This window comes from Narcine bancroftii, chromosome 3, assembly GCF_036971445.1.
Source record: "Narcine bancroftii isolate sNarBan1 chromosome 3, sNarBan1.hap1, whole genome shotgun sequence".
Taxonomy (NCBI): Eukaryota; Metazoa; Chordata; class Chondrichthyes; order Torpediniformes; family Narcinidae; genus Narcine; species Narcine bancroftii.
In genome coordinates this window covers 231,218,428-231,239,739 of record NC_091471.1, presented here as the reverse complement: position 1 = coordinate 231,239,739, position 21,312 = coordinate 231,218,428, and the positions used below count along the sequence as shown (strand labels likewise).

General features: G+C 49.5%; 2 protein-coding genes across 6 annotated transcripts in view; both read left to right on the top strand.

The window, feature by feature from the left end:
- eif3c (eukaryotic translation initiation factor 3, subunit C) overlaps positions 1-9,811 on the top strand; it is a 38,758-nt gene extending 28,947 nt beyond the window's left edge. The window contains exons 18-21 of the mRNA XM_069926868.1: positions 7,937-8,002; positions 8,670-8,757; positions 9,286-9,451; positions 9,573-9,811. Coding sequence (XP_069782969.1) covers positions 7,937-8,002; positions 8,670-8,757; positions 9,286-9,451; positions 9,573-9,649 — 397 coding nt within the window. The 3' untranslated portion in view covers positions 9,650-9,811. The remainder of the gene's footprint in view (positions 1-7,936; positions 8,003-8,669; positions 8,758-9,285; positions 9,452-9,572) is intronic.
- A 2,736-nt stretch (positions 9,812-12,547) lies between these two features.
- prodh2 (proline dehydrogenase 2) lies at positions 12,548-20,488 on the top strand. 5 transcript variants are annotated; one of them, XM_069926863.1, is made up of 10 exons: positions 13,958-14,265; positions 15,175-15,365; positions 15,734-15,854; positions 16,159-16,242; positions 17,464-17,544; positions 17,987-18,133; positions 18,898-19,064; positions 19,340-19,450; positions 19,658-19,746; positions 19,839-20,488. In XM_069926863.1, the coding sequence occupies exons 1-10, from the start codon at positions 14,011-14,013 to the stop codon at positions 20,018-20,020; spliced, it is 1,428 nt and encodes a 475-aa protein (XP_069782964.1). In that variant the 5' UTR covers positions 13,958-14,010; the 3' UTR covers positions 20,021-20,488. The 5 variants fall into 5 exon arrangements, with proteins under 5 accessions (XP_069782968.1, XP_069782966.1, XP_069782965.1 ...); XM_069926867.1 differs by lacking the exons at positions 13,958-14,265; positions 15,175-15,365 and adding an exon at positions 12,548-12,834; XM_069926865.1 differs by lacking the exon at positions 16,159-16,242 and having other exon boundaries at positions 13,957-14,265.
- Positions 20,489-21,312: the final 824 nt, after the last annotated feature.

Genomic DNA, 21,312 nt, shown 5'->3' with positions numbered 1-21,312 from the left:
AGGGCCTGGCAGATTGGAAGACAGCAAATGTCACACCATTTTTTAAAAAGGGATGTAGGCAGAAGAGGGGTAACCATCAGCCAGTTAGCTTAACGTCTGTAGTCAGGAAAATGCTTGAAGCTGTCATTAAGGATTAAATAGCGAGGCATTGAGAACGAAGGGGTTCCATCAGGCAGATGCAGCCTGGATTCAGAAAGGACAGGACTTGTTTGACAAACTTGCTGGAGTTCTTTGAGGATATAATGGGTGTGGTCAATAGAGGGGAACAGGTTTGGATTTCCAGAAGGTGTTTGATAAGGTGCCACACAAGAGACATCAATCTTTGGCTTGGCTTCGCGGACGAAGATTTATGGAGGGGGTAAAAAGTCCACGTCAGCTGCAGACTCGTTTGTGGCTGACAAGTCCGATGCGGGACAGGCAGACACGATTGCAGCGGTTGCAGGGGAAAATTGGTTGGTTGGGGATGGGTGTTGGGTTTTTCCTCCTTTGCCTTTTGTCAGTGAGGTAGGCTCTGCGGTCTTCTTCAAAGGAGGTTGCTGCCCGCCAAACTGTGAGGCGCCAAGATGCACGGTTTGAGGCGATATCAGCCCACTGGCGGTGGTCAATGTGGCAGGCACCAAGAGATTTCTTTAGGCAGTCCTTGTACCTTTTCTTTGGTGCACCTCTGTCACGGTGGCCAGTGGAGAGCTCGCCATATAACACGATCTTGGGAAGGCGATGGTCCTCCATTCTGGAGACGTGACCCATCCAGCGCAGCTGGATCTTCAGCAGCGTGGACTCGATGCTGTCGACCTCTGCCATCTCGAGTACTTCGACGTTAGGGATGTAAGCGCTCCAATGGATGTTGAGGATGGAGCGGAGACAACGCTGGTGGAAGCGTTCTAGGAGCCGTAGGTGGTGCCGGTAGAGGACCCATGATTCGGAGCCGAACAGGAGTGTGGGTATGACAACGGCTCTGTATACGCTTATCTTTGTGAGGTTTTTCAGTTGGTTGTTTTTCCAGACTCTTTTGTGTAGTCTTCCAAAGGCGCTATTTGCCTTGGCGAGTCTGTTGTCTATCTCGTTGTCGATCCTTGCATCTGATGAAATGGTGCAGCCGAGATAGGTAAACTGGATCCAGATAAATGGAGTCAGGGGAAGTATATTGGCATGGATTGAGGATCGGTGAACGGACAGAGGGCAGAGAGTCGGGGTGAATGGGTGTTTTTCTGATTGGCCCCAGACAGTGGTGAGTAGGGAGCCGCAGGGGTCGGTGCCGGGCCCGCAGCTGTTCGCCAGTTGGAAGAGGGGACAGAGGGTCGTGTAAAAAAAAAAAAAAAAAAAAAAAAAAAGTTTTATGATACTAAATTGAATGGAAAAGCAAATTATACCAGGGATGTGGAAAAACTATTTTTCCCAGAGAATCTGTGGAATTCTCTTCCCAGGGAAGTGGTTGAAGCGACTTCATTAAACATATTTAAGGTTCAGTTAGATAGAATTTTACATAAAAAAGGAATTCAAGGGAAGGAGTCACGTGATGGAGTAGTGGCCGGACGGTGAACTCCAGCCCTTTCCAGAAAAGTCAAAAAAACAAAGAAAAACACAAAGGCACAGAAATAAAAGTTAAAGAAAAGTGAGTATAAAGGTAGAAAGAAGATGGCGACAAAAAAAGAAAAATCGAAATCAACGGTAAGAAGAGAGGAAGAGAAGACAACGGAGGAAGAAGGAGAAGGCCTTACCTGTTCGAAGAGGCCCGCGGTGGAGAGAGAAACCCGCTCCCTCAGGTCGGTAGAAAGTGGACTACAAAAATGGCTCGTTGAGCCGAGTAAAAGTACGCAAGCGCGCATGAAAAAAAACACACCGACGGGAAGGGTGACCAGCTGGGGAGTTGATCTCCACAGCCGGCAACGACAGCTGCAGAACACCTGCAGCAAGAAGAGAACACAGAAGACAATGAAAACAAGAAAGAAGAGAAGAAAAGAGCAACAAAGAAACAACAGATGGCCAACCCAGAGGAAGAGGAAGAGTACAGTGAAATAGAAGAAGAAGGGAAAGGCAAGATAAAGGATTTACTTTCTCTTATTAAAGAATACATGGAGTCATTTAAAGAATGGCAAACACAGGAATTTAATGATTTAAGAAGAAGAATAAACAACACAGAAGAGAAAATGAATAAAATAGATATGACCTTAACAGAAATGGGAAAGAAAATGGACAAGATGGAAGAGCGGGAAGTAGCAGTAGAAATGGAGGTAGAAGACTTAAAAAAGAAATTAGAGGAATCTAATAAAAAAGTTATAGAGACACAAGAACTGTTAGCTCAGAAAATAGATATAATGGAAAATTATAACAGAAGAAATACCATAAAGATAGTGGGCCTTAAGGAAGATGAAGAAGGCAAGAATATGAGAGAGTTTATAAAAGTTTGGATCCCTAGGATCCTAGGATGTCCAGAACTACAGCAAGAAATGGAAATAGAAAGGGCACATAGAGCATTGGCCTTTAAACCACAACCACAACAAAAATCAAGATCTATTTTAGTAAAATTCCAAAGATATACTACAAGAGAAAAGGTACTGGAGAAGACAATGGAAAAAGTAAGAGAAGGCAACAAGCCACTGGAGTACAAAGGGCAAAAAATCTTCATTTATCCAGATATAAATTTTGAACTCCTAAAGAAGAGAAAGGAGTTCAATACAGCAAAGGCGATTTTATGGAAGAAAAGGTATAAATTTATACTAAAGCATCCAGCGGTATTGAAAATATTTATTCCAAGACAACAAAACAGACTATTCTCGGATCCAGAAGAAGCACGAAAATTTGCAGAACAATTACAAAATAGACTGAGGGATGAAGACGTGTAATGAGAGTAGAAATGACCACGATTTATATGTATGTGGGTAAAGAGGTATAAGTGTGTATATGTATAATGTGCATACGTGAATGTATCCGTATTTAGAGGAAAATATAGATAGTATAGACAAGAATTAATAAGGGAAGGAAATGGAATAGAGGGAATAAGGAGGGAACTAAAACAGTGACCTTTGTTACATATGAAAAGTGAAATCTTTTCTGGGGGGGGCTGGGTGGGGAGGAGTTGCGGTCACTGCAAAATCAGCTGATGCTTGCGAGTGAATTCGCAAACCCAAATGGAGAGGGGAGATGTGGTTGTCCGACAAGGGATAAAGGACAACTCAGGAGGGGAAGGGGAGATTGGGGCTAAAGAAGTTTTAAATAGGAGAATAAGGAAAATGTTTGATGTTTTAGGAATGTTGTCTTATAAAGGGTTTAAAATAAGAAAACAGAAATGGAAAAGGAGGAAAGGTAATGATGGAAAAACGGAAAGGGAAGATAAACAAAGTATAAAATGGCTACGTTGAACTATATGACTTTAAATATTAATGGAATACATAACCAAATTAAAAGGAAGAAACTGCTAAATTTACTGAAAAAAAAAATTGATATAGAATTTGTGCAAGAAACACACTTAACTGAATTGGAGCACAAGAAATTAAAGAGAGATTGGGTAGGACATGTAACAGCAGCATCGTATAATTCAAAAGCAAGAGGAGTGGCTATATTAATTAGTAAGAATGTGCCATTTAAAATAGAAGAGGAAATAATAGATCCAGTAGAGAGATATGTAATGATAAAATGTCAGATATATTCAGAGTTTTGGAATCTACTCAATGTATATTCACCTAACAAAGAAGATCAAAAGTTTATGCAAGATATCTTTTTCAAGGTAGCAAATACGCAAGGGAACATATTAATAGGAGGGGATTTCAACCTGAATTTGGATTCAAATATGGATAAAACTGGGAAAAAAATTAACAGAAAGAACAAAGTAACCAAATTTATAATTAAATCAATGGAAGAAATGAAACTTTGGATATATGGAGGAAACAACACCCAAAAGAAAAGGAATACTCATATTACTCGGCTAGACATAAAACATACTCAAGAATAGACCTATTTTTGTTATCAGCTAGTATGCAAGATAGAGTAAGAAAAACAGAATATAAAGCTAGAATACTATCGGACCATTCACCCTTAATATTGACAGTAAAGCTAGAGGACATCCCTCCAAGAATGTATAGATGGAGATTAAACCCCATGTTACTTAAAAGGCAGGATTTTAGAGAATTTATTGAAAAACAAATAAAAATGTATTTTGAAATAAATACAGAATCAGTGGAAGATAAGTTTATACTATGGGATGCAATGAAAGCATTCATTAGAGGGCAAATAATAAGTTATGTAACCAAGATGAAGAAGGACTATAATCAGGAAACAGAGCAGTTGGAAAGGGAAATAGTAAATATAGAAAAAGAATTAGCAATGAAGGAAGATACAACTAAAAGAAGAGAATTGGCAGATAAAAAAAAAATATGAAACACTACAAACATATAAGGTGGAGAAGAATATAATGAAGACAAAACAGAAATATTATGAACTGGGTGAAAAAACGCACAAAATCCTAGCATGGCAGCTTAAGACAGAACAAGCTAAGAAAATGGTATTGGCATCAAGGAAAAAAGACAAACAAATTACATATAATCCAAAAGAAATTAAGGAAAACTTTAGAGAATTCTATGAACAATTATACCGAACTGAAAACGAAGGGAAAGAAGGGAAAATAGATGAATTTCTGACTAAAATTGAACTACCAAAACTACAAATAGAGGATCAAAATAAATTAACAGAACCATTTGGAATAGTAGAAATACAAGAGATAATAAAAAAATTACCAAATAATAAGACACCAGGAGAGGATGGATTCCCAATAGAATTCTACAAAACATTTAAAGACTTATTAATTCCGCCCCTCCTGGATGTAATCAACCAGATTGATGAAACACAGAGCTTACCAGATTCATGTAAAACAGCAATAATTACAGTAATACTAAAGCAAGGGAAAGATCCACTCTCACCAGTGTCATATAGACCAATATCTTTACTAAACACAGATTATAAGATAATAGCTAAACTATTAGCAAACAGATTAGCAGAGCATGTACCGAAAATGGTAAATTTAGACCAAAGTGGATTTATCAAAAAAAGACGCACAACAGACAATATTTGTAAATTTATTAACTTAATTCATGCAGCAGAAGGAAATAAAGCACCTACAGTAGCAGTTGCTTTAGACGCAGAGAAGGCCTTTGACAGAGTAGAATGGAATTATTTGTTCAAAGTATTGCAAAAATTCAATTTACCGGAGAAGTATATTAATTGGATTAAAGCATTATATAAGGGACCGTTAGCGAAAGTGACAGTAAATGGACATGTATCAAAGCAATTTAACTTAAGCAGGTCAACGTTGCAGGGATGCCCACTATCACCTTTATTGTTTGCGTTAGCTATAGAACCACTAGCAGAATTGATAAGAATAGATAATAATATAAAAGGAATAAAAATAAAAGACAAGGAATATAAAATCAGTCTATTTGGGGATGATGTTATAGTGTACTTAACAGAACCAGAACTATCAATAAAAGAATTATATAAGAAATTGAAGGAATATGGAGAAGTGTCGGGTTACAAGATAAACGTAAATAAAAGTGAAGCAATGCCTATGAATAATGCGGATTTCTCAAAATTTAAGAAGGAATCTCCATTTAGATGGCAAATGCAGGCAATAAGATACCTAGGTGTACAAATAAACAAAAATCTCGGCCAACTATATAAACTCAATTATTATCCACTAATGAAAAAATTACAGGACGATTTAGAGCATTGGAATGATTTGCCACTAACACTAATAGGAAGGATAAACTGTATTAAAATGAACATTTTTCCAAGGATATTATACTTATTCCAGGCATTGCCAATACAACTGACAGAAAAATTCTTTAAGGAGTTGAAGAAAATAATAAGGAAATTTTTATGGAGAGGGGGGAAACCGAGGATAGCACTAGATAAATTAACAGAATGGTATAAACAAGGAGGCTTACAATTGCCAAACTTTAAAAATTATTATAGAGCTGCACAATTAAGATACCTATCAGATTTTTATCAAACAAGGGAAAAACCAGACTGGACGAGATTGGAATTAGATAAAATAGGGGAAAAGATACCTGAACACATATTATATAAATGGGATGAAAAATTGGTACAACATAGAAGTTCTCCAGTATTACATCATCTCCTAATATTTGGAAGAAGATTCATGTAGAAAGAAATAAAACAAATTACCAAAACTAATATTGATGCAAAACAAGTTACTCCCTTTTACAATAGATAACCTTTCCTTTAGAGAATGGGGGAAAAAAGGGATTAAAAGAATAGAAAATTGTTTTTCAGGAAATAGATTCTTATCCTTTGAACAAATGAAAGATAAGTACAATATAACTCAAGATACAGCGCTGGCATATTACCAATTGAGATCCTACTTGAAGGATAAATTAGGAAGCAGTTTGAGTTTGCCAGAGGCAAGTAACCTTGAATATGTGATTACAGATACAATGATAATCAAAAGATTTATAACAAATATGTATATCAAACTGCAAGAAAAGGAGAATGAGGAAACAAATGGTAAAACTAAACAAAAATGGGAACAAGATTTAAATATAAAGATAAAAAAGGAAACATGGGAGAAGTTATGCTCTGGAACGATGAGAAATACAATAAATACGAGGTTACGTATGATGCAATATAACTGGATACACAGGCTATACATTACACCTGAAAAGTTAAATAAATGGGACCCAACAGTATCTGATAGATGTTTTCGATGTAAAAAAGAAATGGGAACAACAATTCATGCAATCTGGACATGTGAGAAAGTAGAAAAATTTTGGGAAGATCTAAATCAGATATTAAATAAAATAACAGAAAACAATATACCAAAGAATCCAGAGATCTTCCTCCTAAGTAACATAAAAAACAAAGAATTTGGAATTGATTTGGAGGATGCACAAAAAAGATTTGTTAAGATAGCTCTAGCCGTAGCAAAAAAATGTATTATGTCAACCTGGAAATTGGAAGATAATTTGAAAATACAACAATGGTATATAGAAATGAATAAATGTATTCCATTAGAAAAAATAACATATAGTTTAAGAAATAATATGGAAATATTCGAACAAATATGGGAGCCTTACATTAAATACAATAGTGAAAACCTACCGGGGACAATCATTACCTAAGTTGATGGAAGGAGAAGGAAAGAAAAGAATGGACTCAGTAGAATTTCTGGTGTATTTTTGTTGAGTGACAACATTGTCTGACTGGTTTAATGTATCCTAGATTGTATACCTTAAATGGATGGGAGGGTGGGGTGGGTTGGGAGGAGGGAGGGGGCGGGGGGAGAAAATGTCACTGTATATGTGTGAAAAGGAAAAAGTGTATATCATGACTAATGTGATTTATGGTGTGAAAAATAAAAAAATTTAAAAAAAAGGAATTCAAGGATATGGGGAAAAGGAAGGAGTTGAGTCGATGATCAGATCAGCCATGATCCTATTGAATGGTGGGGTCGAATGGCCGATTCCATTCCTGTTTCGGAAGTTATTCTCCCAAATCTAATCCCAGTCTGTATCCCACTCCCAGATCTGATTCCAGTCTGTACCCCACTCCCAGATCCAATCCGTCTGTATCCCACACCCAGATCCGAACCCAGCCTGTACCCCACTCCCAGATCTGATCCCAGTCTGTACTCCACTCCCAGATCTGATTCCAGCCTGTATCCCACTCCCAGATCAGATCCCCACCTGTATCCCACTCCTAGATCTGATTCCATCCTGTTCCCCATTCCCAGATCCGTTCCCAGTCTGTATCCCACTCCCAGATCTGATTGCATCCTGTAACCCACTCCCAGACCTTATTCGATTCTGTACCCCACTCCCAGATCTGATCCCAGCCTGTATCCCACTCCGATCTGGGCATCCGATCCCGGCACGTGTCCGACATGCGGGAATTCAGCAGGATTAAGCTTTTCCTTTCCCTTCAACAGGAAGATTCAGGAAGAATCTCTTCGAACGTACCTCTTCACTTACAGCAGTGTGTATGACTGCATCAGGTGAGTCTGCATACTGTAACCCCTTGTTCCCGTAATATCCCTATGGGTCAAAACAATATCCGTTTCCAGGACACTGGCCAAGTCTCACAGGTACGGTGAATGACATGGTCAATGGTGGGGAGAATCGTAGAACAGAGACCTTGGGGTCTGGGGATCCTGCTCAGTGAATAGTGGGGAGTGTCGCTGAACTAAGGGACCTCAGGGTCCGGTTACTGATACGATGAATGGTGGGAAGTGTGTAGAACAGAGAGACCTCGGGGTATGGGGACTGACATGGTGAATGGTGGGGAGTTTGTAGAACAGAGAGACCTCAGGGTATTGAGACTGACATGGTGAACGGTGGGGAGTTTATAGAACAGAGGGACCTTGGGGTGAATGAGAGAGGGAGGGGGGGGAGATGGGGTTCAAGTTGCATTGATTTGTCATAATCAAACAGCTCTTTGTAATTTATTGTTCAGAGATTTTTCTATGTTTCATCCCTCTCCCCTCTCTGTACCCCTCTCCCCAACTCTCTCCCCATCTCTCTCCCCTCTTCCCTCCCCTCTCCCCTCCCCTCTCCTCACCACCCCCCATTTCTCCCCTCTCTCTCTCCTCCCCACTCACTCCCCCTCTCTCTCTCCCCCACTCACTTCCCCTCTCTCTCTCCCCCCGCCCCACTCTCTCCCAGCATGGAGACGTTAGCCGACATGTTCCAGTTGGAGATTCAGAATGTTCACAGCATCATCAGCAAGATGATAATCAACGAGGAGCTGATGGTGGGTGGGCTGTGGGGGTGGTGGGGGGGGGGGGTGGAGAGGGCAGGGATGCGTGGGGGAGAGGAGGGAGGGGTGGTTGTGAGAGAAGGCTGAGAAGGGGTCAGGGTGTGGAGGGGAGGATGGTGTGGAGGGGAGGATGGTGTGGAGGGGAGGATGGTGTGGAAGGAGGGGGTGATTTGGAGGGAGAGTGGTCTTGAAGGTTGGGAGGGAGGGGAGGTATGGAGGGAGGGAGAGGAGGGGGTGGTGGTGAGAGGAGTGGGAGGGAGAAATGGTGTGGAGGGTGGGTGGGAAGGGAGGTGTAGAGGGATGCGGAGAGAGTGGGTGCGGAGGGAAGGGCGTTACAAGGGAGGGGCAAGAGTGTGAGGATTACCCTCGGAATGTCCTTTCCTATCTTTTCTGTTCCCTTATCCCCCCCCAACCCTCTCCTTCTTCCCCACCTCCTCCCCTCCCTCTCCCCCTACCTTCGTTTCCCTCTCTCCTACCACCTCCACTCAATGTCCCCTACCCCCCACCTTGCCTCACCCCCAGGCATCCCTAGACCAGCCCACCCAGACGGTGGTGATGCACCGCACTGAGCCCACCTCCCTGCAGAACCTGGCTCTGCAGCTGGCCGAGAAACTGGGCAATCTGGTGGAGAACAACGAGAGGGTCTTTGATGTCAAGCAGGGCTCGTACGGGGGCTACTTCAGCCGTGGTGAGTGAGGGTGGGATCCAAAAGGGGTGGGGTGGGTGGTGTGGGCCCGTGCACATGCCGTTTCTGATTCTGATTCCCGTCGAGCCTCGTCCTTATCCCCTCCTCTCCTCCCTCCCCACAGACCAGCGGGTCGGATACCAGGGCAAGCAGTTGTATGGCCGCAGCAGTGGTTACCGGCAGAGCCAGTCCTCCTACTGAAGTGCCTCAACGGTAGGCGAGGAGAGATGCTGCCTCCCTCCTCTCTCTCCCCCTCCTTTCCCCCCCGCTCCTCTCCCTCCCTCCGTCTCTTCAGGCCCTCTCCTCCCACCTCCTTCTCCCAATATTGAACCGTGAACTGAAGAATAAAAACAGATTCTGTTACTTTCGCCTCTTTGTTTTTGACTCCTGGCTCGATGAGCATTCTCCCCCATCCACCTCTTCCCCGGCCCCATGAGAAGCCTGCCTCTCCCTTTAACGAGCCAAGAGAAAGGGGTGAATAGTCTCACAGGTGGATAGAAGTAAAACACCAAAATCTCCAGACACAGTGATTGAAGTAAATACACAAACCAAGCTGGAGAACCTCAGCAGGTCAAACAGTGTCCTTTATGTAGCAAAGGAAATAATGCAGAACTGACGTTTCAGACTTGAGCCCTTCCTCAAGGAGTGGGGAAAATGCCAACAGGCGTCCGAGCAAAAAAAATAGTGGGGGGGGGCAGGGGGTGATAAGTGGAGAATGGAGGGTCGGGACAACGGCGATGAAGGGGAATAGTGAAGGCTGGGGGAAGGGACGGAGGAGAACTGGAAAGGGGGCAGGTTAGCAGAAACCCCAAAAGTTGGCATTAATGCCATCCGGCTGGAGTGCCCAGACGGAAAATCGGGTGGGGTTCCTCCAGTCTTGGTAGGACAGTACATGAGGCCACGGATGGACGTGTCAATGAGAGAATTGGGCATGGAATTCAAGTGGCCAGCCACTGGGAGGTCCCTGTCACTGCTGCGGACAGAGCGAAGGTGCTCAGCGAAGTGACCTCCCGGTCTGTGTCAGTGCGAGTTAAGCTCCCCCTCTCACCCCGTCCTGTCACACACGCCCAGAGTGGGACACAGAATGAAACTTTCTTTCCCCCCCAACCCTGTCAAACACTTCTGGGGTCCATACTCCCTCTCCCCACTGTCCCGTCACACATGCCCAGGGTGGGATACAGATTGAAACATTCTTCCCCCCCCCCAACCCTGACAAACACTTCCGAGTCCATACTCGCTCTCCCCCTGTCCTGTCACACACTCCCGGGTGGGATACAGAGTGAAGCTCCCTTTCCCCATTTCTATTTAATTAATTAAACATTAAGTTATCCAGTCATAATGTCACATAATAAATACATTAAAAATATAACATATTAAACCCTTGGAATCCAGGACCTATGGGGATGGTGGATGCCGGATTTGGTAATTTTCCAGTTGCCTGAGACACCCTCTTAGATTACCTAACTAGTACTGCTGCATTAAGAATGAATGCAAAAGGTAAAGTAGTCCTTCATTATGTGAAGTTGCCTTTAATCAGGCAATTTCTGTAATGTACAAAGTTTAAATTTAAATTTGAACCCCAGTTGCTGGCGCTGTGACAACGTGTTGCTAAACTGTGATGCTCACCATGCCACCCCAGAGTTCGAGATAAAGCCTTAGTAATACAGGGTATGTGTCACTTTATGTCCACGATAAGCTCCGTGAAACTGGGCATTATGTGATGTGGACGTTGTGCAAAAACTATTATTTACTTACCAAAGCTACATGGGATACTGCAATGTATCTATAAACGTTTTATTTGTAAGTAGTGATCAGTGTGGGGACTGAAACAGGACTGTAGGGAGAGAGCGGGGCAGGGGGATCAGTGTGGGAGCCAACACAGGACAGTGGGATCAGTGTGGGGACCGACATGGGGCTGTGGTCAGATGTTGCCCAAACAGATGAACAAAGCTATACGAGTCACTATCTCAGATGATATTTCCTGGATCCAACACACTAATGGCATCATGAAGAAAGCATGTCAGCGCCTCGACTTCCTCAGGAGTTTGTGGAGGTTCGGTCTGACACTAGAAACCCTGGCAAATTTCTGCAGAGGTGTGGTGGAAATAGTGCGTACATGTTCTTGTATGGGGACACTAATACCCCCGAGCGTGAAGACCCCCCCCAAGGTCATGGATGCAGCCCAGGACATCACAGGCAACACCCTCCCCACCGTTGACAACATCCATGGGGATTGCTGACGTCGAAGAGCAGCCGTGATCAAGGACCCACACCACCTGGCACAGGCTCTGTTCTCCCTGCTGCCATCAGGTTCAGGAACAGCTGCTACCCCTCTACCGTCAGACTCCTCAACAACAAACTCAGTCAGACTCGTTTGTGTGTTTTAATGGTTTTTATTCTCGCAGTATTTCACAGTCCAAGTTTTCCGCGCCACCCAATTCACAACCAATTAACCTACACCCCCCCCCGCTACCTTTCGATCGGTGGGAGGAAACTGGAGGACCTCTCCCCCCGGGGAAAGCCCACGCAGACACAGGGAGAACATCCAAACTCCTTTCAGAAAGTGTGGAACTTGAATCCCGGTTGTGAGAAACAGAAGTACTTTCACAGAATTTGCTCGAGACAAAAATTGAGAACAAAGAACATTTATTACAACAAAAATGCAAAGTTGGGTGCTTCCCCTTACCCTGGGAATACACACATACACTGGGGCTCACCCAACTTTTATACAGTTGATTTCAGTATAGAAATACCCTCCCCCTTACATTCTTCTGCCTCCTGGATGAGTTTGGCATTAGGCAATCCTGTCTGCCTACGTGCTGTTTCTGTGAACTTGGAGGACCAGGGGGTATCCTGTCGGTGTCTCATCATGTCATTGACCTTATTCACAAACCTGCCTTTGTTCTAATTCACACCTTCCCGGCTCTCAGGGCGACAACCTATGTGCAGAACTTGCTTATTTAAACTAACTTTACTTCCTACATTCTATTATCTATCCTTATCTTATTCATACTGGCTTTATTCATTACACATATATCCATACTAGTTTCCTCATCTTCATATTTTTATATCAGTTTTACTTATCTCTCACACCGGTCATTGGTGCTGTAACAGCGGGGCGCAAGCCATGCAGTTTTTGTGAGCTCTTCCCATCAGTGGTAATTCTGCCGCGCCTGCAGGTGTTAGGGATTGTATGTATCATCGTGTATGTACTCTGACAAATCACTAAGCAGGGACAACTTAAGAGTCACTCCAGTGGCGAGTGGCATCGATCAGCTCTTCATCTTGGACGCCGCCATTTTGTTCAAGGAGCAAAGCACGTTCAAGGTGCCCGCAGGCTGGATGTTTGCTCCTGTATGTTACCTTTCCGGGAACATTTCCTTCGGGTAATTTAAAATGTTGATTTACTCTTGCATACTTGTGTCATTGTCAAGGTTTTTTGGGCCACCCCCCAAAAAAAGGAGGTGGAGGTTGACTTTTACACAGGTCACACTTTTGACCGCAGTAGGTAGCGGCTTTGTTCGAGGTGTCGGGAGGTTGGGCGGCTGGGGAGAGGGTTGGGGTGTTGGGAGCTCGGACAGGTTGGTGGCTGGGGAGAGGGTTGGGGTGCTGGGAGCTCGGAAAGGTTGGTGGCCGGGGAGAGGGTCGGGGCGCCGGGAGCTCGGATGGGCGGCTGTCCACTGTCAGTGTCACCCAGTGCTCCCCACAGCAAGAAAGGAGAAACAAGAGGGTGTTCCCCCCCCCCCCCGAGTCACTGGGTGTCCGTGGATTCACCTCCAGCCCTCCCGCAACCGCAGATTCCTGTTCGATACATCGGATGCCCCAGCTCCAGATCCAAACTTCCTGCACGATCTTTTCATGCCCTCAGCCCCCTCTCAAATCCCAGCTCCCAAACATGTAATCAATAAGCATGAAAGAGGGCAGGGAAGATTTACGAGGATATTCACCAGCACAGTGAATGGTGGGGAGTGTTGTAAAACAGAGATATCGGGGTACGGGACCGACACGGTGAATGGTGGGGAGTGTTGTAGAACAGAGAGACCTCTGGGTACGGGGACCAACACGGTGTAAAACAGAGGCCACGGAGTGCAGGGACTGACACGGTGAATGGTAGGGAGTGTTGTAGAACAGGGAGACCTCGGGGTACAGGGACTGACATGATAAATGGTGGGGAGTGTTGTAGGACAGAGAGACATTGGGTTACGGGGTCCAACACGGTGAACAGTGGGGAGTGTCGTAGAACAGAGACCTCGGGGTAGGGGGACTGACACGGTGAACGTTGTCGAACAGAGAGACTTCAGGATACAGGGACCGACATGGTGAATGGTGGGGAGTGTTGTAGAATAGACATTTCAGGATTTGGTCCCACCCTAGGAGTCTGTGACGGGACGGGGAAGGGAAGGGCTTCACTCTGTGTCCCACCCCGGCAGTTTGTGACCAGGAGATGTCTCAACCTGACCTGGCTCTGCCCTGTATTTGAGTTGGTCAATGATTAACCTGGCACCACCCCCCCCACCGGCCCTTCCCCTCCATGAGCCTGGCTGAACTCAGGCTGTGGTGACATGTTCCTGCCGATCCTCGGCCCTGCCCTGTCTCGCTGTGGCCCCCTCCGATGCCCGAGGGTGTCTTGTCCATCTGGGAGAGTCAACCTCTCCCGCCAGGCCCTGAACCACGGTGGGTCACAAGTTCCAGCTCAGGGAGGAAGGGTCTCCCTGGATGGAGAGGTCTACAGGCTCAAGACCAACTGGGAGATTCTTCGGGCTCTGCTGCTCTATGGGATTTGTTCATCTCCAAGGATGGTCAAAAATGCCAGCAAGGTCAGGGGGCAATGGAGGGAAGGGGAGCAGAGGGTAGAGATGAGAGGGTGGGAGACTGGAGGAGGGGAGAGAATGGGGAGGGAAATGGTGGGGAGGTATGGGTGAAGGAGTGTAGGGAGAGGTGTGAAGAAGAGATTGGAGAGGAAGGGGAGAGAAGCGGAGGGTGTGGGGAGGGAAGGCGTAGGGAGAGAGTGGAAGGGGAGAGTGAGGAGGAAGTTAGAGATTGGAGAGCGAGGGGAGATAATGGGAGCAGAAGGGTGGGAGAGCGAGGGGAGATAATGGGAGCAGAAGGGTGGGAGGGGAAGTGAAAAGGGGGAAGGTTTCAGGTGCCTGTCCCACAGAGCATATACTGAACATGGGCAATGTCAAAGGGAAGGAGGGTGGGCGGCGGGGGAGAGGGGCTGGAGGGGTGAGGGAGGTGAAGGGAAAGAAGGAGAGAGGGGCAGGGTGGAGATGGGGTGGGGGGAGCAGGTTTCCCGGGGACTCACTCACCTCCCATCGAGGAATCCCAAAAGTTCATGTCCCCCCACTCGAGGAATTCTCTCCCTTCCCCTCCCCCCCCCATTTCTTTTCCTCGGGGTTCTCTGGGAATTCCCTCCCCCCATGGGGAAAATGCTGGGATTTCTCTGCGTCCCTTCCTCCTCATGGGATGTCCTGGGAATTCAGCTCCCTCTACCCCCTGCCCACTGGGGATTCCAGGGAGTTCACTACCCTTGGAAAATGTTGGGATATCCCTTTACACCCACCCCATGGGAATTATCTCCACTGAGGAATCGTGGGAATCCTCGCCCCCATCCCGCAAGGGTTGCTGGGAATTTCCTCTTCCCCACCCCTGCCCGAGGGACAAGCAGGGGGGTAGGATGGAGCGTCCACAGCCATTTGAGTACCCCCCCCCCCCATCCCTGGCAGATCCTGCACTGGTCCCAGAAGTTCCTGGGGCGGAGAATCTTCAAGCGGACACTCAAAGCAACGGCGTATGGCCAATTTGTGGCGGGTGAAACACAGGCGCAGGTGGTGGAGAGCGCAGCGAGACTGAGGAGGTTAGGCGTGCAGACGATGGTCGCCGTGCCCCTCGAGGAGGATGTCGGAGAGGGACAGAGGTGAGACGCTCTGCTTGACAGACCCCGAGGTGAGGAGTCACAGAGGAGGGAGGGAATTAATGGCCGTCACATCAGGGGGGGAATAAACATTAGTGACCCCAGGGGGAGAGGGGTCACCAAGGGAGGGTGGGTTAACATCATTGATACCTGGTGGGGGGGGGGAGAGGGTTCAGCGTGGGAGCGGAGGCTCTCATCAGACCCAGGGGACAGAGGGGTCTCTGTGGGAGGATGGATTAGCGTCTGTGACCCTGTGATGAGTGGGGTCACTGAGGGTGGGAACTTCCTCTCATCTATTCACCTTTCCCCTTCTCTCTCCCCCATCCCCTCTTTCTCTCCCCCCCCCCTCTCTCCCCCACCCTCTCCCCTAGGGAGTCCTGGTTTGACAACAACCTGCAGTCAGAGCTGGCTTCTGTGGACCTTGCCAAGAACTGTGGTCCCAGACCCATGATGCAGCTCAAAGTGACTTCGCTTATGGGAGCTGACCTGTGTGTGAGTGGCAGTGGGGAGAGTGGAGGGGGGGAGGGAGCAGAGGGACGGAGGGGTGAGAGGTGTTGGGAAGGTTGCGATATTGTGGGCACAGAGAGAGGCAGGGTAAGGGACAGTGTCAGGGAGAGAGCAGAGGGGGGAGTGGGGTGGAACATAGGGAGGAAGGGAAGTGGGAGTGACAAGAGTGGTAAAGGGGAGGAGGGAGGGATAGGTTCCCTTTCCCTCTCTCTTCCCTCTCCCCCTCTCTCTCCCCCCTTCCTCTCTCATCCCCCCTCTCTTCCCCCTCTCTCCCCATCTCGCTCCACAGGCCTCCGTCAGTCGGACCCTCACACTTCCTTTGGCTTCCGGATTCTTCTCTCCGCACTGCCTGCTGCAGGCAATGGACGGGCAGGTGGGTCAGGAACGTCAGGAGTTGTGATCTGGGGTGGGGTGCAAGGTGGGTGGGGTTGTAAGGTTTGGTGTGGAGGGGGAGGTGCAGAGTTGAAGAGGGGATGGAGGGTCTTTGGGGCAACAAGAGGGGGGAGTTGGAGCAAGAGAATGCCATCTAGGGGAGGGGAGGGAATGGGGCACAGGAGGGAGGGTCGGTGAGACGGGGGTATCTTCAGTAGAGGTCATATTGAAGGTCCAGAGAGGGTCTGGGGGGAATGGGAAGGGGGATAGGAGAGTCGGAGAGGGGGTTAGGGAGATCTATAGGGGAAGGGATGGCATGAGAGGAGAGGGAATGGAGGGAGGGTGGAGGTTCGGTGGGTGGAAGGGGGGATTTGAAGGGTGGGTCATGGGGAGAATTCCATGACAGGGGAAGGGGAGGGTTGGACGGGGAGACAGAGGCTCACTGGGAGTAAGGAGGGTCTTTGGGGCAATGAGGTTTTTGGAGGGTCTTTGGGGTTGGAGGGGAAGATGGAGGCTCAATGGGGAGGAGGGTATGGGGCAATGAGGGGTTGGAGGGGGAGTTGGTCAATGGGGCGTGTCGGGGTCTTCAGGGTTAAGGGGAGATGTTGGTCAGTGGGGCATGTAGGGGATCTTTGGGGTGAAGGGGAGAGGTTAGAGGGGGAGTTGGTCAGTGGGGCATCTAGAGGGTCTTCGGGGTGAGGAGAGGTTGGAGGGGGAGTTGGTCAGTGGGGAGTGTAGGGGGTCTTTGGGATGAAGGGGAGAGGTTGGAGTGTTGGTGGTGGGGAAGTAGTGTTTTCTGGGGAAGGTGAAGGGGTGGGAAAGGGAGTTGGAGGGTCAGTGGGGGAAGGTTGAGAGTCAGGAGGGTGGGAGGTGAAGTGTTGCAGAGGGTGTGCAGGGATGGGAGGAGTAGGACCAGTTGGTGGAGGAGTGAGGGAGGTCAAGGGTGTGGATGGGTGCAGAGGCATCCCTGTGGGGTATGGGGATTGTTATGGAAGAGAAGGGTGAGGGTCACTGGTTGTACATGAGCCTGGAGAGAGGGGAGAATGGGTGAGGGGGAGTCCCGATGTCAACTACTGGGGGAAGCTCATTCCACAACGGGGCAACACTGGGGCTTGGGGTTGGGGAAATGAACAGGTGCAGTAGATGGGGGTCAGGAGAGACGCTGAGCATCCTCGCCTTGACCTCAACACTGACCACCCCACCCCTCCCCTTTCCCCGGCAGGAATTCTCCTTCCCATCACTAACCCCCGAGGAGAACCTTCACTTCCGAAACTCCCTCCAACGCTTGCGGACCCTCGGGGAGGTGAGGGGGGAGGGGATGGAGGAAGAGAGCATGGAGGGAGGGAAGGGGATGGAGTGAGAACGGATTGAGGGGGAGGGGATGGAGGTGGACGGGAGAGGATGGAGGGAGGGAGGAGAGGTGGGGAGGGGTTGGAGGAGGAGGGGATAGAGAGGGGAGGGGATGAGTGTAGGGGTTAGGGTGAGGGAAGAAGAGAGGGAATGGTTTGGGTGGGAAAGGAGGGGGAGCAAGATGGGGAGGGGATGGGAGATGAAGGGGAAGGAGAGGGAAATGGGATGGGGAGGGGGAGCAGAGGGGACATACGGGGGAGGGAGATAGGATGGGGGGCTAGGGTAGGAGATGTGGGGTCCATGGGGTGGGAGGGGGAAGGTGTGGGGTCCATGGGGTGGGAGGGGGAAGGTGTGGGGTCCCTCCAGCACCACTCACTACCTCCCCTTTGTTTCAGCATGCCCGAGGCAGAGGGGTGCCTCTCCTCATTGATGCAGAGATGACCTACCTCAACCCTTGCATCTCCCTCATCGCCATGACCTTGATGCTTTCCTTCAACCAATCACAGCCCTTCATCTGGAACACCTATCAGTGCTACCTGAAGGTCAGGGTGTGACGGGATGGGGAGAGGGAGCTTCACTCTGTGTCCCACCCCAGGAGTGTGTGATGGGACGGGGGAGAGGGAGCTTCACTCTGTCCCACCCCGGGACTGTGTGACAGGATGGGGGGAGAGGGAGCTTCACCCTGTGTCCCACCCTGGGAATGTGTGACGGGATGGGGGAGAGGGAGCTTCTCTCTGTTCCACCCTGGGAGTGTGTGATGGGATGGGGGAGAGGGATCTTCACTCTATGTTCCTCCCTGGGAGTGTGTGACGGGATGGGGGAGAGGGATCTTCACTCTGTGTTCCTCCCTGGGAGTGTGTGACGGGAAGGTGGAGAGGGAGCTTCTCTCTGTTCCACCCTGGGAGTGTGTGACGGGATGGGGGAGAGGGATCTTCACTCTGTGTTCCTCCCTGGGAGTGTGTGATGGGAAGGGGGAGAGGGAACTTCACTCTGTGTCCCACTCCAGGACTGTGTGACAGGATGGGGGAGAGGGAGCTTCACTCTGTGTCCCACCCCAGAAGTGTGTGATGGGACGGGGGAGAGGGAGCTTCTCTCTGTTCCACCCTGGGAGTATGGGATGGGGGAGAGGGATCTTCACTCTGTGTTCCTCCCTGGGAGTGTGTGACGCGATGGGGGAGAGGGAGTTTCACTCTGTCCCACCCTGGGAGTGTGTGACAGGATGGAGGGAGGTGTCGCATCCCGGGAGTGTGTGAAGGTAAGGGACAGTTTGTGGTGGGGAGCCTTGACCTTCTCTTCCTCTCCCCAGGATGTGGAGCGGCTTCTCTCTGAAGACCTGGCCTGTGCCTCACGTCTGGGACTGTGTTTTGGGGTGAAACTCGTGCGGGGAGCCTACATGGACAGGGAGAGGGAGAGGGCAGAACAGTGTGGTTATCCTGACCCTATTCAGAAGAGCTGGGAAGACACTAACCACAGGTAGTGGGGAGTAGAAAGGGAGGGGGGGGGGAGAGGGAGGTGGGAAGGAGAGGAAGAGAGAAGAGTAGTGAGAAGGGGAAGAGGGGGAGAGAGAAAGGGAATGAGAGAGAGGGGAGAAGAGGAGAGAGGAGAGGGGTGGAGGGGATGAAAGAGGGGGGTGAGAGTGAGGCAGAGAGAAGAGGGAAGAGTGTGGCAGGAAGGGGTGTAGAGGGGGTGGGAGAGAGCGGGGGGAGCAGTTGTAAGGGATAATTGACCCTTTTTCTCCTTTGGACAAGTTACCTGAAGCTTCTGGATCGGATGCTGGGGGAGGTGAGGAAGGAAGGGACGAGAGTGGGGCTGGTGGTCGCAACGCAGAACGAAGCCTCCGTCCAACACACCCTGGAGAGGTAATGGAGGTCTTCCCCACCCCTCACCAGGATTCTTCCCTCTCACCCCCAGGGGTCTTTCCCTCATCCCCTCTCCTTCCGGGATTCTTTATTCTCCCCCACTGGGTCTCCGTACCCTCTCCCTGGTGTCTCTACTTCCCCACCCCCCTCTCACCCTCCCTGTCCAGCCCCCACCCCCTCTCACCTCCCTCTGTCCTGCCCCCACAGGATGGAGGAGTTGGAGATCGCTCGGGATTCTGGAGCTGTTCACTTCGCTCAGTTACTGGGAATGGCAGATCACATCTCCCTCGCACTGGGTAGGTTGTAGCATCACCTCATGTTCTCCCCCTTTCCCAACGCCCTCCCTTTTTCCCCCCTCCCCCTGACTCTCCCACTCTCCTTTCCCCAGGGACAGCCGGATACTCTGTCTACAAGTCACTCCCTTTCGGAGGAGTGGACGAGGTGATCCCGTATTTGGTGCGGAGGGCCCAGGAGAACCACACTGCGCTCAGGGGTCTTCGCCGGGAGGGGCAGCTCTTGCGGGGGGAGCTGAGACGCCGCTTCCTGCTTTGGACGTCCCGCCACTTCTGAGGTTCTCACCGTCCGTGGCTCAGGGACGCTCTTCCCTCCATAACGCCTGAAACCCCCACCCCTTCCCTTCACACGATGACCCAGACCTTCCTCTCTGTGGATCCCACCCCTGCTCCCTTAGACCGCAATTAACGCACACTGATGTCTGCTTGCGCTCATGACCCTGGAGAGGTTTTGGAACCAGCTTCTATGGGAGAGTGGAGGTGGTAATTTAACCAGTCATGGAAGTGGAGATCCACCTCTCTCTGTCTCTGTAACCCCCTCCGCTCCCCTCCACCCCTCCCTGTCTGGTTCTTTTCTGTCTACAGAGACCTCAAAAAATTATGGAGGACCCTTTTCCATCCAACAGACAGGATCTTTCACCCACTACATCAGCAGGGAGGTACTGGGGCATCAAAATCGGGCTGGGGAATCAGTGTGTCCAAGTAGACCTCATGATTGATGAACAGTAAATCGTCCCAAAGTGTTTATAGATATTTATTTGGATTATTGCGTGACCATGATGTACCGTTGCATTGTGTTGGCGCTGAGGTCTAGAGCGGTTTTGTCTTCTTGGGTACAGTCAGATACTCCGGGGGACGTGCGGACCAGCGCAGGGCATCAGGAAATGGGGGCATGCACTCTCCACCTCGAGGTCGGAGACCGCGGCGGGGTGGTCGGAGAAGGCGACGCTGATGCCATCCGACTGGAAGACAAGGTGTTCCTCCAATTTTGCGGGCGGTCTCGGCCTGGCAGCGCGTGAGACCACGGACCGAGTCGCGCAGGGACCTGCGGGAGTATAGGAGGCTACCCTCAGCCCCCACAGTCCGGTAGGAGGCTACCCTCAGCCCCCACAGTCCGGTAGGAGGCTACCCTCAGCCCCCACAGTCCGGTAGGAGGCTACCCTCAGCCCCCACAGTCCGGTAGGAGGCTACCCTCAGCCCCCACAGTCCGGTAGGAGGCTACCTCAGCCCCCACAGTCCGGTAGGAGGCTACCCCAGCCCCCACAGTCCGGTAGGAGGCTACCCCCAGCCCCCACAGTCCGGTAGGAGACTACCCCAGCCCCCACAATCCGGTAGGAGGCTACCCCAGCCCCCACAGTCCGGTAGGAGGCTACCCCCAGCCCCCACAGTCCGGTAGGAGGCTACCCCAGCCCCCACAGTCCGGTAGGAGGCTACCCCAGCCCCCACAGTCCGGTAGGAGGCTACCCTCAGCCCCCACAGTCCGGTAGGAGGCTACCCCAGCCCCCACAGTCCGGTAGGAGGCTACCTCAGCCCCCACAGTCCGGTAGGAGGCTACCCCAGCCCCCACAG